Below are 16673 nucleotides of genomic sequence, written 5' to 3' on the forward strand. Positions count from 1 at the left end.
TTGCAGCATCACCATTAGCCAGCCACCATGTAAAGATTATTATGGGTCTCCGTGAGACGAACTGGCGTTCGTGCAGACGGGGCCGTGCGCGTGCCCAGTTGGCAGACCATACAAACTTGCATGAAGGCACCTGTCGGCGACCTTACCCATGGGCTGAAGCTGATTTACGGATACGATTCTGGTGGAACCAGAGAGGGCGTAGCCGAGCGGATCGGACCATCGAAAGGGAAGATATGCTGGAATGGCTCTTCTGAAGGTAGCCAGCTATAGACATGCCAGTGTTTGATGGCCCCACAATCCTAGCTCCGACGCCACTGATGTTGGTAATATATAACCAGCCTCCATTATTGGACCATCGCCGCTCGATCACACTGTCGCCAGCGGAACCTGATCGTCCCGTCCCACACCCACGGACCAGCGAAAACTTGTTCAGCAAGCCCCTCCTCATCGTCTGCCAGCCCTCACCATTTTTGCTTTGTCTGCAGAGTGATCCTCGCTTGTGAGAGATCGTGGTGGATTGATATTTTCCCTCATGTTCTTCCACGCACCGGTAATCTTGTCCGTCGAAGGAAGGTGAGAGTTGTCTCCGCCAGATGGTGGGATCGATTTCGGATCTAAGATGCCCGCACGGATCATCTCGTTAACACTGTGATGGATGCTGGCCCCATGCGGGATATCGCGAGGGGCGCCTAAGTTCGGGGGAAATCGACGGGGCACCCATTTGCCCTTCTCCAGCTCTAACCGGGTAAATAGGGGGAGAATTTCTAAAAAGCCCACTGGTCAGCGCGGTGAAACGAAAGAAGCAAGAATGAAGAGTGCATACCGAAAATCCACCAGAAAAGCACCATCATAAAAGTCACACCCCGATTGAATGCGAGCATATCGTGCGGCTGATTTGTCCGTCTCCGTACGTCGTAAGCTGTCGTGCCTGGCTCCTCTTTTCCAGGGAAGGCATTTTCTCGTTCGACCACGTCCTCCACATTCAAAGTATGGAAAGAGATCTTGCTTGTGGACCCCTCGAGATGCAGGACCTCCTGTAACATCCAGTTTAGTGGGGTATCCGAGAGGAGATGGTGTTGACCTCGAGCGAGACTCCAGCCCCCGCCCACATCTGCATGGTTGCCCGCAAACCATACCTCCTTGATATCCACAGACTTACTAGGATCAAGCAAGAACAAGGCAGGCTTGAATTTGAGACGCCGTTCATGAATGGAGACGGCATGACGGATGTGCCGTGCAGCGGGACTGGCCAGGTATTGGTGCGACTTGCGAGTGAAGGGGATCTCGAATTGCCCCACGCTGTTCACACAGTCGAATAGGCCAAGAAAGTGGACCCGAACCTCCGGACGACAGAAGGTGATGTGGAACTTTTTCATGTATTTTATCAACTCCTCATCCTTGGGTGTGGGATCGGGCTTCCCACGGGCCACCTGGTAGTTGCTGAAGGTGTCCCAGGCAAAACGTATCATTTCTTCGTTTCCCTGGGAGAGCAGACCAAGCTCATGGATCATTTCGGCCAAGAATCGCGCGGTATAGGCACCCCGCGAGAACCCGAAGATGTATATATGATCACCAGAAACGTAATACCGCATGATAAAACGATAGGCTGCGAGCACATGGCTTTCAAATGTGGTGCCAACTGCTTGATCGATTGACGTGATGATACTTGACTTCAACTTTCGTGAATAGCGAAATAATCCGGAACTAGACGATTGGCCCTCAACGTAGGTACCGATTCCGGCTGCCCAGAAGGTCAGTTTATCAAGAACAAGTATGTATATACGTGTCGGGAACTATGGTGTGGCCTCCAGTTGGGACGATGATGATATACTTACGCTGGTAATAATGATACTGGTTGGGGGTGTTTTTCTCCAACATCTGATAGATTTTCACGATGTTGGAATCACGTTCATATCCCTGAAACTGATTCCCCGTACCGTCCAGGCAGAGCACCAGCTTGCGAGGGCCTGAAGGTGATGGGTCATTCATACCTGAAGGCTGATCGGCTGTTGCGTGTGGCATGATGAACAAGGCGTCTGAGGAGTAGGGCGAAGAGGGAGCGAAGCAAGCCTGGGAGGAGGACTACGACAGCCAAAGGAGACTCTTAAAGCGCAAAAGGAGCTGCCAAATGCCACGTCTTTTATCACCTGTATACACGGAAATTTGCAGGATCCAACTAACCAAGTTCGACTAGGATTTCCGAAACGGCACTTCTCGACCTACCGAGAATAGTTAATGTTGTAGGTTTCGAACCATGATCACCGATACGGACTGAACTGCCTACCGAGAACAGGTAATGCTCTTACTTTCACTAGATTATTGGGTTGCAATGCAGGCGCACCGACGATCACATCACTCATCTGGATCGTGAACGCCATGGCACCTGATTTCATTCCCTTCTGGGGGCTGCTTACCTTTCGGGGCGGAGCTGACTTTGTTTGTAATTTTGATATGGATCGCTTTCCATTGGGCGAAAATTCAGACAGCCACACATAATGGGCTACAAAGTCCGCTATCTTCGTGAGGAATCATACCAGGGTACCCACCTGTATGCATATCCATGCATTTAGCTTGATATACAGCTCCACGTATGCAGTCACGATGCAACTATACTACGATTTCGTCATGCAAGCCTCCTATAGATTTCTCCGATATGCGGCGTTTTACTCGCTACCATTTCAGCTAAAAGGTATATAGAGGCGCTTTCTTGCTGGGGTATCAAGAGTCGGACGGAAATACCTCGAATATATGTTCTTTCATATGCTATCTTGACTCACCGGAGCTGACGACCGACATTGCATTGTACCACCAACTAGAATTTGAACAATGTATTCCATTATATTTGCCCTACTACTTATTATTCTTTCCTACTGCTACCTGAGGCTCTTTCGGAATGACCCAAAAAATCCATTTCAACTGATCACCAGGACAATTTTATCGCCCGGGAGGCACTCCGGTTCGAAACCGTCACCGCGTACCAGACTCCTTCCTAGAGCCACGAAGGCAGCATTGTTGAGCATCTCAGGAACCGGTATAGGCCTTTGGTCCCGCCTCTACGCCAGGATCTTCCAGTCAGAGGAGCTGGCAGAGGAGGAGGATGATGAGAAATATCAAGCCGGAGAGGCATATGGCGACCCAAAGGTGCTCGCCACAAGTCTGCTGAAGGACCTTCGGGCACTTGGAGTCAAAGGAAGAAGAAGTGACCTTCGTACCTTGATTCAGGTAGTGAAGAACAAGGGAAAGCCGATGGACGACCGCCAAATGCATGTGAGTTGCGCGCCCACCTTTTGCATCCATAGGTTGTCAGCTTATCTAGGAAAAATCAACTTTAGATGGAAAAAATTATCGCCATTGTTGCTATGCTGCCAAGGACATCAAAAGCACGACAACGATTAACCGGTGTCTTAATCGATCAGCTTTGGCGGAGCCTGGAGCATCCTCCGCTGTCGTACTTTGGAAATCAGTATCAATACCGGACCGCCGATGGAAGTTACAACGTTAGTAATAGCCTGCAATCGGTGAAGGGAAAAGACGAGATCGATGCTGATTATCTTACTGACAGAACCCTCTCGAACCCAACCTTGGAAAAGCCGGTAGTCCCTATGCCAGAACGATCCCCCGGCTTAAGGCCATGCATGGGGTCCGGCCTGACCCAGGTCTTCTCTTCGATTGTGAGTTTTGCAATGATGAAAGTATCTGATGAAGTGCCTTAATCAGCGCTCCTAACAATTTCAAGTGCTTATGGCACGCGACGATAGTACCTTCAAGGAAAACCCAGCAGGGATATCGTCCATGTTGTTTTACCATGCTTCCATCATTATCCATGGTATGCTGCCACAGTTACATTTCGTGAGTAGGCTAAGCTCTCTTCGTACTGATTCCCGATTTAGACATATTCCGTACCAATCGTCGTGACCCCAATATCTCTGATACTTCCTCCTACCTGGACCTCGCGCCCCTCTACGGCTCCAGTCTCGAAGACCAGCTGAAGGTCCGTACCATGGAGCGTGGCATGCTTAAACCGGACACGTTCCATGAAAAGAGGCTTCTCGGACAGCCTGCTGGAGTGAATGTGATCTTGGTTATGTACAGCCGCTTCCACAACTACGTCGCAGACATGTTGCTTAAGATAAACGAGAACGGGCGCTTTACTTTACCCAGAACAACCTCAGATGAGGCCAGGCGAAAGGCGTTGGCCAAGCAAGATGAAGATCTTTTCCAAGTCGCCCGCTTGTAAGTTGCACCCGTATCTCAGTAACTGAGAGGAGCAGATAGCAGCCAAACTAACACGGCTTAGAGTTGTCAACGGCCTCTATGTGAACATCTCCCTTCATGACTATCTTCGCGGACTAACAAACACGCATCACTCAGACAGTGACTGGACTTTGGATCCCCGTATCGCCGTGAGCCGAACATTTGATCCTGATGGAGTGCCCCGGGGAATCGGTAACCAAATCTCGGCAGAGTTCAACCTATTGTACCGCTTCCACTCGGTTATCTCCAGGAGGGATGAAAAGTGGACAAATGAGTTTCTCAAGTCTCTATTTCCCGGCCTCAACAAGCCATTAGACCAACTCACGCCCCAGGAATTCATGCAGGGATTGATCCGCTATGAACAAAGTATCAACAAGGATCCTAGTAAACGTGAATTCGGTGGACTCAGACGGAATGAAAACGGGAGATTCAATGATGCGGACCTAGTACAGGTCCTTAAGGACAGCATGGAGGATCCGGCAGGACTGTTCGGACCAAGAAACGTCCCCAAAGCTTTGCGGATGGTTGAAATTGCTGGTATAATGAGTGCAAGGAAATGGGACCTTGGATCTTTGAATGAAATGCGCGATTTCTTCAAACTGAAGCGTCATTCCACTTTCGAAGATATCAACCCAGACCCAGAAATTGCAGATCTCCTACGCAAACTTTATGACCACCCGGATATGGTCGAAATGTACCCGGGAATGTTCTTAGAAGACGCCAAACCTCGACTGGATCCTGGTTGCGGTGGATGTCCTCCCTACACCGTGGGACGTGCTGTATTCAGTGATGCTGTAACGTTGGTGCGGTCCGACCGGTTCCTCACGCTGGTCAGTTGCTATCACCGTATCACTCCACTCCTACGTAGGCTGCTAACGGAAAATCCAGGACTATACGGCATCCAACCTCACAAATTGGGGGATTAAGGAAGTCCAACAAGACTACGACATGTGAGTATTGCTCCGGTATGAAGAGAGTGTTAACCTTTCACTGACCCTGGGGTTCCGAAGACTTGGTGGTTCTATGTTCCATAAATTGATCCAGCGCGCTCTGCCTGGATGGTTTCCGTACAACTCGCTACATACAACTCAGCCAATGTTCACACGAAAAATGAACGAACAGATCGCACGTGAAATAGGGACAATTGATCAATATAGTTTGGCAGATCCCATGCCACCACCCCGGAAGGTCGTCTTGACAGACTATGCCACGAATATAAAGGTCCTGAAGGACCAAGGGAGCTTCCGAGTCCCTTGGGCTCGTTACCTCAATGACATGATTCCGGGTAAAACATATAATGATTTCATGCTGGGAGGAGACGAACCAGCAAATACAGCACAGAAAAAGCTCCTCAAATCAATTCTTTTCAGTCCGGATCAATTTCTTGATTTAGTGTCCCAGACGACACTGACCATCGGAGCGGATCTGCTGAAAGCCAACACCCTCTGGTTGACTAAAGATTTGCAACAAGTGGATATCATCCGGGAGTATGATTAATTCGCACACCTTTAGCTGCTATAGAGAACTTAACTAATGTTTCACAGTGTGGTGATCCCACTTAATGCAAGAATTATGGGTGACCTCTTCTGCCTCGACATGAAGACACCGGAAAATGAGTCAGGCAGTATGAATGCCGCGACTGTTTACAAGCACCTTATGAATGTCCGCATCTGGGGCTTCAACAACAACGACCCGGCTTTGATGTTGCAACGTAGAAAATGGGCTACCGAAAGTGCTCAAATTTTGATGAGGACCACCCTGAAGACTATCAACGAACAAGCCGAGCCACCGCAGGGTGGCGTCCTCAAGAGCTTGGTGGCTCAGAAGCAGGCCGCAGGTACTCTACGTTGGTATGGTCATAATGTCGCAAAGCAAATGATGGAGATGGGCATGACAGCGGAAGAAACCGCTGATATTTGCTGGCTGACAGCCATTGGGGGTGTAGGGGTACCCGCTGGAATTGTTTGTTTTCGCTTCCCTGGAGCACATTGAGACATGCTAACTGACACTTGCAGGTTGCAAATGTCCTGCAGTACTTTTTCCAGCAGGAGAATGCCAGGCTCTGGGAAGAAATCCAGAAGCTTGTTGCTCGATCCGATACAAAGGTTGTGGACCAGACACTGCGACAGTACATCCTTGAGGCCTATCGGCTGACCAGTATGGACTGTAACGTTCGGGTTTGTGCAAGGCCAACCACAATCGACGGAAGAATCTTCAAACCCGGTGAAGTTATTATAAATCAACTGGTGAGATTTATCGCTCTTCTGATGTGGCTTATCGGGCTGACAAACTAGGGAATTGCCTGCCGGGATCCCCGTAATATCCCTGATGCTGATGAGTTCAAATTGGATCGTCCAGCTGATTCATATATTCACTGGGGGTACGGCGCCCATGAGTGTTTGGGAAAAGAGATCTCGATTACATTTGCGGTTTGCGTAATCCGCATTCTGGCGGGCCTAAAGTACCTTCGGCCCGCTCCTGGGGAGATGGGGTTGCTGAAGAGTATTATGGCGGATGGAAGGCAGGCATACCTCAACGATAGCTGGTCTTGGATCACTCAGGACCCTACCAGTGAGTAATTTGAAAATCCATTGTCAAGCAAGTGAGCGAGCTAACCTGTTCTCTCTCACAGCGTGGAAGCTTCACTTCCAAGGATATGGACAAGGTGTTTATGTACCGCCCAGGCCACAGGCCCCAGTAATTCATGGCGAGCAGGAAATCCCGTCACCTACGCAAAATAATCCAGCTATTGGTGATAAAGGGGAGGATGACGCGCAGGAATCTTCGGTGACGCTCGTTGACCATGACAATGGGATGAATGTCTCTTCTGCAACGTACTCTTGGCAACAGGACCACCAACAACATTTTTATACCCAGTCTTCGTCGTCATCGTTGCCATCGATGCTTGATGATGACGAGGGCTACGGAAGAAATCCCGGAAGCTTGCTTGACAGCTTCAATGAGATCGACGGCTAAGGACGTGCCTAAATGCACCAATCCGATGATAGAAATCAACTGTCAACACCAAGCTTAGCATTTATTGACGTAAGTGGATTTATTGATATGTCAGAATCTTGGACTGCAGAGTTGATTGATTAAGGAATTTGACAAAGAAGATGCCTAATATCAAGATAGTTGTACTGCAGGATAAGCCATGAGCCTTACATGGCACGGTATATAAACGCAACAAAATAATAACTTGAGAGCTTTCAAAAAATGAAACTATAATCATGATTGTTGAGATAGGACTGCGATACTAGTCTGATAATTTGCGGCGAGTACCCTCAAATATCCGAGTCCGAGTTTCATCGCCAGTTTCTGCCACGAAACAGCATCATTCGGTTTCCAAACTAACACTGAAAGACTGATTTACTGTTTTCACCGAGCTTCTGGGTAGTGGCAATTTCCCACAAAGTCGCGTAGATTGCGGCTCACATAATGCTGTTTATGTATGCTGTAGAAATTGACTAGTTGGTGGAAGATAACATAGGAATTTGCTTTTCAGGCATAAGTTGCTCAATCGCGATTTCATAAAATCTGAGGGAAAGATGAACAGTATTTTATACAATATTGAGGTTCTTGCTCATAATCTAGTCGATTGAGTATTTATACGACCGAAGAAAGAAAGGCTCAAGCAATTCCAACAAAAATAAATAGTGGTGAAGAGACCATTTTCGCCCACACTGCAGTTCAGCGGTCCGGAGTTAGGTGGTCCGGCTAAAGTTTAGCGCTTACAGGGTTCACCTTTTCAGTGTCGATAAGCTACCCTTTACGATCCACTTATCACGTTTATGCGACCAATCTCAAGATCGACAGGAGGAAGACTAGTTCACGTGACGGTGTGCCTGTCTATGATAGAACCGGAGCCCTTGTAGACAAATTCTAGAAGGAAGCTTCAGAATTAACCAAACTATGACCTATACCCCAGACAAAAATAGCGAAAGCGCCAAGAACGAATTTTAAAGCGGAGGCAATTCTCACTTCAACGCTGCGACATATGACTCCTCTCAGGTTAGAAATTGTACGAGTAACTGCATAGTACCTTTTTGCTCCTTCGCGCCAGAGAATAAAGAAGTGGAGCATGCATAAGCAACCTGCATATCTCCGTAGTGGATATGCCGGTGTAATGCGTATTCATAGAAGTTCTAATAGCTTCCGTGGGTCCCTATTACTGGAACCATCTGATGGTGGTTCCATGGGCACCACTCAAACGGGTCATAGTCCCACATATTTCACTGTGTTGAAGAAGTGGCAAAAAAAAAAAAAAAAAAAAAAAAAGGAGACGTGGAAATCCTGTGCTATGTTTGTGAGTGATGCTAATAATTACCAACTCTTTAAAGACTTCTTGTCATGCTAGAATTTTAATATCGTTCTGCGAATTTCCCTGGATTGTGTTAACCATGTCCGAGTTTTCACCGCAGAATGGGATATCGGCAGTACTTCGTAGACAATCACTCGCTAGTGGCTATATGATCAGGGGCCCACTTGTCATCACGGAAATAAAAGGAATTAACTGAAGACTAAAGTGGACCTGAACTCGACTGAATTTCTAAGCAGCTCGGGATGCCGTGGCATTCTTAAGGCATGATCTCTTATATAAAGCTCTTGAGTACCTCCTGAGAATCGAAGTGATCGACGGACCACCAAGTTACTCTTCCAACTACTAGTCAGATTATACTCGCGACATCAATGGCTGCGGCGAATTACAAGTTCGAGGGCTGGATGGGCCTAGACCCCTCCTCCGCCAACGGCAACATGGTTTGGCAGGAATTCGAGCCTAAGCCGTGGGAGGAGACCGATATTGACATCAAGGTCACCCACTGTGGTATTTGCGGCAGTGATATGCACACTCTTAGAAGTGGATGGGTAGGTATTCTATTGACATAATATACTTCTGGTCACTAACGCATGGTGCAGGGTCCTACCATGTACCCCTGTTGTGTCGGCCACGAGATTGTTGGTGTTGCTGTTCGTGTTGGATCCCAGGCCGAGGGAGGCATCAAGGTTGGCGATCGTGTGGGTGTCGGTGCGCAAAATGAGTCTTGCCTAGGCCGCAAGGGCGATTGTGAAGCCTGTGCTTCGGGTCTTGAACAGTACTGTCCCAACCTGATGTGCGGAACTTACAACAGCGTTCATATGAATGGTGGAAAGTCGTACGGAGGATATTCCCTCTACCACCGTACCCCCTCCCACTTCGCCATCAAGATCCCGGACGCTATTCCCTCGGCCGAGGCCGCACCCATGATGTGCGGTGGTATCACGACGTACTCGCCTCTGCGTCATTTTGGCTGTGGACCCGGCAAGCGCATCGGTATCATTGGCGTTGGTGGCCTGGGACATTTCGGTATCATGTTCGCCAAGGCTTTGGGTGCCGAGAGGGTTGTCGCCATCTCTCGCAAAGCCAACAAGAAGGAAGACGCACTCAAGCTGGGTGCGGATGCATATATCGCGACCGATGAGGACGCTGATTGGGCCAAGAACAACACCCGTTCACTGGACTTGATTGTCTCTACTGTGTCCTCCTCCAAGGTACTTGCCGAGTTTTGAACTATTTATCTGGATTAGCTAACTGACATTAATCCAGATGCCCATCACTGACTACATCGGCCTCCTCAAGTCCAACGGCAGCTTTGTCCAGTTGGGTGTTCCAGAGGACGGAGCTCTCGCTATCCCTGCCGCGGCTTTGATTATGAAGAGAGTTAAGTTCAGCGGATCTCTGATTGGTAGCCCGAGTGAGATTCGGGAGATGCTTGAACTGGCCGCCGAGAAGAAGGTTCACTCGTGGATTGAACAGGTGCCGATGAAGGAGGCCAACCAGGCCATCCAGGATATGGAAGCCGGAAAGGCCAGATACCGGTATGTGCTTACGAACGAGCAATGAGGGCTGCACTGTAGCTATTAGGACGTATATAGTTGTATGAGACACGAACAGATAGATTATGATGAAACTCCTACATGATTTCAATAGCTCGTACAGTGTACTCTCGTTCTTGGACGGTGATTGTTGCTCCCGCGGACCCCCAATGTTCCGTCCCTTCGTGGGCTATATCTGCCATCGATGGCAGCTTGTCCCCTTCATCTCCTATGATATACTTACTAGCCCAGCCAGTACTTTGCGACCATTCCTCCCGTCGAGCACTGACATCCTTTCCATGTTTGGCTCTAAGAGTCTTCGAACGTTGGTCAAGTATGACAGTCTGCACCTGCCGCAACGCCAGATATGTACCCCAAATTCTTGCAAGGAAGGTCCTAGGAACCTCAATCTCACCAACGTCACCTAGGTCTTTCGGAAGAGCATACTTTGATTCCAAAATCCATGAAATTCCCCGCTCATCCCCTTCAGGGCCAGCTTGAAAACCCAATTCGCGCCAAACCTCCTCATACGCAGTTACCGGGGCTCCGGGTAAATCAGGCCGAGGCATTGAACCAGTCTCCAAGTCATCACCATTTGGCAAGGTGGAAAATGTGCCACAATCGACCGTATCAAATGAATTATTCGAATCAAGTTCGTGAGTGAACTGAACACGATCTAAACCGTGTAAGAGCTGTGGAAATGTCCAAGGGCAGAAGCAACTTACGAGGGTCGTGGCTGTCGACAACTCGCTGCCCAGCAATCGCCCAGTCGATGGCTCCTGACTCGCGATCCACACGCAAATCCACATACCAGCCTTTGACGGACATCACAATTGTGTCCGTGTTTTCAAAAGCAGGATCTGGAAGCCAACGGAGGGATAGCCGCGTTGATAAGCGGCTTTCAGACGGGGTGCGAGATGTGTGGGATGCCATTTTGTGAGCTCTGCACAGGGACGGTAGCCCTTAATCTGGTCTGTATACTTGCAGAGTAGGAACGCGGCGGACACAGAGGTGGAGGCTTTATAAACCACGAGGAGGGAGGGGAGATTAATTATAAATTGCGGGGCTAGAGTCCCGGTTTCCTCCCCAACGGGAAGGATGGAGATAAACGGGCTGCATTCCTAACGCTACTTTTCATCATGCCTTTTAATTGTGCTAATATTTGGTGCTCTATGAGCTCGCTATCAATCTACCTGCTTGCTTGTAAACTACAGTTGTCTGGGTAGATATCTCCAAGGATGGTAACTTTTCTATGCTTGTGTGTCTGAGGCAATTAAGAGATGGTGTATGTGCACCTCTCAACTCGGGGAACCGAAGACTTCCATATGAATCTTGTCCTCTGGCACGCCCAACCTTTGTAGATCTTGACTTTGCGCCTTCATAAATGGCAACGGCCCACAAATATAGTAATCTGCGTCAGGAAGTAATACCTTATCCTTGATCTTGGGAATCTCAACCCGTCCAACGTAATCGTAGTCGACGCCCTGCTTATCTTCTGGCGTAGTCTGTTCATAGAAAATGGCCCTGCTGACCTGGGGGTTCGCAGCCATGATCTTCGCCAGAGCATCCTTCATCGCATGGACACGGCCGTTCCGCACAGCGTGCACAAACATCACCGGTCGCGATTTGGATAACCCGGTGATGGATTTCAACATCGACATCATCGGAGTAAGACCCACTCCGCCGCTCATCAGAACGACCGGGGTGGTAGCGTTGACATCGAGGACGAAATCACCGAAGGGCATGCTGATTTCAACCTCGGCGCCTTCCGGAAGGGATTCGTGCAACACATTAGAGATGCGACCGGCCGGGCGGACTCCCGATGCGAACTCTCTCTTCACAGAGATACGGAAGCTTTCACCATTGGGGATGTCGGACAAGCTATATTGTCGTGGTTGGTAGACGCCCAATTCCGGTACATAGACGCGTACACTGACGAATTGGCCAGGTTTGAAGCTGGGAAGTTTTCCGCCGTCGACGGGACTGAGGTAAAACGAGATTATCTCTTCACTCTCGGGCACCTTCTTCGAGATGATAAACTTTCTCCAGCCTTCCCAGCCACCCGGAGTCTCAACGGCCTGGCGGTAAAGACCGGCTTCGAAATTGATGAAAATCTCCGCGAGTTGCTGATATGCGGCTGTCCAGGCATCGACGACGGCTGGCGTCACGGCGTCACCGAGGACCTCCTTGATAGCTGCCAATAGGTTTTCTCCCACAATGGGATACTGGTCGGCAGTCACGCCCAGACTGGCATGCTTATGACCGATACGAGACACCGCACTCGCCAGGGCTTCGGGATGCTCAATATTACTTGCGTACGCCCAAACGGCATGGGCCAACGCAGCTGGCTGTTCCCCGGTAGCCTGATGAGCAGAATTGAAGATGTTATGGAGTTCAGGGTGTTTCCCGAGCATAGTCTTGTAGAAGAGAGTAGTAATCTCGACACCATGCTTCTCGAGTGCGGGAATTGTGGCCTTGACAATCTCAATCTGCTGGGGTGTCAAGCTAGTAGACGCATAGCTCCGACGAAGTGCCAGACGCGGTGCAGCGAGGGCGGCGCGTCTCAGGAAAAGTCTTGACAGCATTATTAGGATAAAAACCACTGAAGCGTCTACGGAGGAGGAAGCAGGGAGGCATATAGAAGTGGCTGACGGGCAAAGCTGTTTAATACCAGGGTAAAAAAGTACGTGACGTCAACTATACCTAAAAGACATATAGACCCCGCACGAGCTTGTAGAAGTTACACATTGTCTACTGTATCACATCGATAACTGGGGGACAAATATGACCCTATATTTTCCCTACCGCCGGATGGGGAGGCCGATCCTACCTTTCGCATTGCATTGCACCATTTCGGACGGTTCCATTGCGGAGGAAGACCAGAGGGTTTCCTATTCCGGCATCCTCACTAGTGGGTACGTCATACAGGAACTGATTACATTTTCGCCTATCGCTTCCAATCGTTTAATAATTGTTAATGTATTTTGGTCAGGATTGTTTAATAGTCAGGGGAGTTGTAACCAGTTAATTACTTAAATGAATTGATTAGTTAACTCCTAGGGCCACCCATACAATATGCTCGGTTTCCTAGAAGCAGAAAATCTGCTACTGTGACATTTCAGCCCAATAAAAAGCGTGACAGTATATGTTCGGATACGTCGCTTGATTGCTATTCACCCCGTGGAAAACGATAGCAACAACCGTAGTCAGTTTCTTGCCTTTGCCCGCTAAGATCTCGGAATGTTAGAAAGAAAGAAATCCCAATCACCCTCGCTCGGTCCTTTCTTCAAAATTCAGTAAGCAGGTCTGATCCTTCGGCCGGGATGAGATAATTTGGTCATCAATATCCATGCATCCATCCATGTTGGATGCCACGGTAGTCCTGAACCGAGAATATACAGCCTGAAGCAAGACCTTCATTTCAACCATAGCCAAACTACTCATTAGTTAGCATAATGACAATTTAGACATCCTATCCTGACACTCACTTTCTTCCAGTACATCCTCTCCCTCCTGTGCTAAATGCAAAGAACAGTCGATTTCTTTCATTGGTCCCTTTTATCTCCAGCCAGCGATCGGGGCTAAACCGGTCGGGCTCGGGAAACACTTCTTCGTTCAGGCGATGCACAGTGTACGGCTGACAACTGACAATGGTATCCTGTGGGATATAATAGCCATCAATTTTTCGACCATCCCTCGGAACGTATCGAGGGAACGACATTGGTATTGGTGGAAAACAGCGCAGACCCTCTTTTATAACAGCGTCCAAATATGGAAATTTATCAAGAGGGGTGCCTGCAGGGGCGCTGAGGAGCTCATGATACAGGCAGTCCTGGATACGCATATTTTCTGGCTGAGATAATTCCCACATCAAAAAGCATAGACCGTCTCCAGTGGTGTCAATTCCTGCAGCCATGTGATCTTTACATTCGGCAGCCGCTTGTATCGAACTTAGAGGAGAATCCTGACGACCAAGCCGTGATATCAAGCTGTAAGGGCTCGGATGGACCTGTTTGGTCATTGAAATGACGTAGGCATCGGTTTTTGGGGAACGTCTGGGGACAAGAGAAAGGGGAAAGTACGGTGCCAGACCCGGAAGATAATAATGGAGAAGGTTCTCTAATGTACGAGTTAACATGAAGTAAGTCCGACTTGACAGCTCACCTACTCTGCAGACTTTGGTGATATGTAAGCTCTTCCATAAACTCGAAGTCCTCCGAGCGATCTAACGATTCGAGGCCACCTGGGCTGAACATAAAATTGGTAACACCATCAAGCGCATAACAGTGGAGGAGCACCTGAATGTATTAGAAAGAACTCTAACAAACAGCGCCAACCTACATATATATCCTTGCTTCCTTTCCCAGTTGCGCATTTGGCCACGAACGACTCCGCTCTTTCGCGAATAGCGGAGATATGGTTGTCGCGGAGAATGTTTGTCATCGCATACCTGTCAGCTAGTTCTCTTTTCCGTTGACTATGCTATGCAGAGTTAATACTCATACATCAAATGAATCAATCATGCCTTACGCCATGTTTTTCCAGCGTGGAGAACATTGTCCTGCATGAGTCAATTTGGAACATGCACTTTTGATAAAATGGGGTACTTACTTAATACCGAACTGGCGAAACAGATCATAATATTCGGTCTTGTCGTATCCACTCCCCCCAGAAGCATATATCTCACGAATGGCATCCAAGCTGGCAAAGGAAACCTCGTTCGGTGCTATTCGAACCACTGGTCCGTACTGTTTATGGAGCTCATGAATGAAGACGCGCCTTGTGGCAGTGAACTCATGGTATTTGATGATTAACCCAGTAAAAAGGGTATACCACGGGCCGGGGACCTTCGCGATGGGCGATGATAAGGCTCGGGAGAGGAACATGAGGGCCACCAAAATCACTGCGTACCAGATCACGAGCATTCTGGGCAATTACCTCTCAAAATGTTGGAGAGTCTTTTGGACTACCAGGACTGGGCGGGGTAAGGTATATGTAGGCAAATGAAGGATGATAAGGCCGCTGTTTGTGCTCTTACTAGGCTGTCCGAAAGAGGAAACCGGAAGAGACAACGCCAAAGCTGTTATTCAGGTCTAAGAACTATTATCCAATCACTGTTGTTTTAGTTAGCTGACTATGCCATGCTTTCAATGGGCTGGTCGGGTGGCCATCTATGTGCGGGGTGTTAGTATCGGATCCTTCCGACTGATTAGATATCGTAGCTTAAGTGATCAAAGACAATTACGTCCGCCAACAATTGATAGTCAAAGATACATGTTGTAAGGGTAGAACAGTAAGTACATGAATATCACTAAATAAACAAAACCTAAGCAACATGGGTTGGACACCCGAAAGGGACCCCCACTACATCTGTTGTTTTGTCAGGTAGACGTTGGGCGGCCACCCTAGGATACAGTAGTACACAGAGGTACATTATACATGCAGCGTAGCTCAATATCCTACCGAATTATCCTGTAGAATTTGGTATCGATGCCGGAGGAGATGTATCCGACTGTAGTGAAGGACGTTGAATGGTGCGTCCAGAAGCGGGAAGAATTGCCTTGTTAGTATAGTCAGTCAGTAGAAGTAAATCCAACAAAGATATAAAAGGGGAAAATCTTACCCAGTAAAATTAACATAGACTGTTATATCTTCTTCATGTATGTTGCAAAACATAATCTTATCAAATAGGAGAAGATGGCCATGCTCATCGAGAAAGAGACTGACTTCTTCAAGAGCCGATATTGCGGCCTCCTGATTCCGAAAGCCCTTACTGCCTGTACTGATAGCTGGAAAGGCAATGCTTCGCATTCCTCCTTCCAGAGCAATTTCTAGGCATCTGCGATAGCAGGCAAGCAGCAACGACCTGCTATCCTAGCTCTGCTCTCGGTTGTACGGAGGGCTGACAGTATGGATCACCTTCCTACAAGGCAAGTTGTAGGCGCCTGTAACTTGTACTTCCCCAACATGACATTTTCCAAGATCATTATAGTCTTCTAAAAGACGAGGGCCTGCAGAACAGTGAACGGCACCATCTAAGCCGCCCTGGCCTCGAGGTTCACTAATTCCGGTAACAATACAGTCAACTTCTAGGGTAGTAATATCTTTGTTGAAAATCGTGATAATGCCATTTGCCACTTGATTTGGCGGGTATTTGGGGTTTTCCCACTGCATCCAATTACCCTGGGCTGCGAGAGATGTAACAGTTTCTGTCTTGGAAGCCAATACCTCAGAATCATTGACCGCCGACTGTGGGCTTCCATGATGCTTTTCCTGGCACTGCGATGAACTGGAGACTTGCACAGACAACTGCTCAGGAGTTACTGGACCGCTAAGCTGCATGGTTGAATGGTCTGAGCTAGCAATGGAACCTAACATAGAGCAAAGTAAAAATGTTAGAATTATTCTTCTAGTCGGAGGGGTCGGACATACCGGGTGTCCGTGGGCCCAAACAGAACTCAACGGGAAGTTGGTGCAGCTGCATAAGTACCACGGCTGCTTTTATATGCTGTTCCAGAGACGGCGACTTTCCCATCAGGACTTTCCATGTCTGGGATTCGATAATA

At 48.5% G+C, this 16673-nt stretch overlaps 6 protein-coding genes across 6 annotated transcripts; 2 read left to right on the plus strand and 4 right to left on the minus strand.

The window, feature by feature from the left end:
- Positions 1–274: 274 nt before the first annotated feature.
- BDV59DRAFT_42766 (T6SS phospholipase effector Tle1-like catalytic domain-containing protein) lies at positions 275–2286 on the minus strand. Its single transcript, XM_073696361.1, has 3 exons — positions 1836–2286; positions 824–1741; positions 275–764 (listed from the first exon to the last, which is right to left on the minus strand). Exons 1-3 carry the CDS (start codon positions 2020–2022, stop codon positions 445–447), a joined length of 1425 nt encoding a protein of 474 aa, XP_073547250.1. The 5' UTR covers positions 2023–2286; the 3' UTR covers positions 275–444.
- A 540-nt stretch (positions 2287–2826) lies between these two features.
- On the plus strand, positions 2827–6833 carry BDV59DRAFT_193676 (peroxidase/cytochrome P450 family protein; the record flags this gene model as incomplete). The annotated part of the gene is made up of 11 exons (XM_073692267.1): positions 2827–3267; positions 3333–3497; positions 3563–3671; positions 3737–3826; positions 3891–4233; positions 4298–5084; positions 5143–5204; positions 5265–5741; positions 5799–6216; positions 6270–6500; positions 6549–6833. The coding sequence occupies 11 exons, from the start codon at positions 2827–2829 to the stop codon at positions 6831–6833; spliced, it is 3408 nt and encodes a 1135-aa protein (XP_073547251.1).
- A 2010-nt stretch (positions 6834–8843) lies between these two features.
- BDV59DRAFT_208248 (NAD(P)-dependent alcohol dehydrogenase) lies at positions 8844–10135 on the plus strand (the record flags this gene model as incomplete). The annotated part of the gene is made up of 3 exons (XM_073695168.1): positions 8844–9120; positions 9172–9783; positions 9839–10135. Exons 1-3 carry the CDS (start codon positions 8944–8946, stop codon positions 10133–10135), a joined length of 1086 nt encoding a protein of 361 aa, XP_073547252.1. The 5' UTR covers positions 8844–8943.
- A 45-nt stretch (positions 10136–10180) lies between these two features.
- Positions 10181–11119, minus strand: BDV59DRAFT_180055 (uncharacterized protein). Its single transcript, XM_073689997.1, has 2 exons — positions 10833–11119; positions 10181–10783 (listed from the first exon to the last, which is right to left on the minus strand). Exons 1-2 carry the CDS (start codon positions 11038–11040, stop codon positions 10206–10208), a joined length of 786 nt encoding a protein of 261 aa, XP_073547253.1. The 5' UTR covers positions 11041–11119; the 3' UTR covers positions 10181–10205.
- Positions 11120–11248: 129 nt separating this feature from the next.
- BDV59DRAFT_180056 (NO-inducible flavohemoprotein) lies at positions 11249–12717 on the minus strand. Its single transcript, XM_073689998.1, has one exon. The coding sequence runs from the start codon at positions 12690–12692 to the stop codon at positions 11406–11408; it is 1287 nt and encodes a 428-aa protein (XP_073547254.1). The 5' UTR covers positions 12693–12717; the 3' UTR covers positions 11249–11405.
- A 412-nt stretch (positions 12718–13129) lies between these two features.
- On the minus strand, positions 13130–15046 carry BDV59DRAFT_180058 (cytochrome P450). The gene is made up of 6 exons (XM_073689999.1): positions 14719–15046; positions 14638–14668; positions 14449–14589; positions 14276–14405; positions 13596–14226; positions 13130–13543 (listed from the first exon to the last, which is right to left on the minus strand). The coding sequence occupies exons 1-6, from the start codon at positions 15030–15032 to the stop codon at positions 13372–13374; spliced, it is 1419 nt and encodes a 472-aa protein (XP_073547255.1). The 5' UTR covers positions 15033–15046; the 3' UTR covers positions 13130–13371.
- Positions 15047–16673: the final 1627 nt, after the last annotated feature.

Source organism: Aspergillus ambiguus (genome assembly GCF_047715705.1).
Source record: "Aspergillus ambiguus strain CBS 117.58 unplaced genomic scaffold BDV59scaffold_19, whole genome shotgun sequence".
NCBI classification, from domain to species: Eukaryota; Fungi; Ascomycota; class Eurotiomycetes; order Eurotiales; family Aspergillaceae; genus Aspergillus; species Aspergillus ambiguus.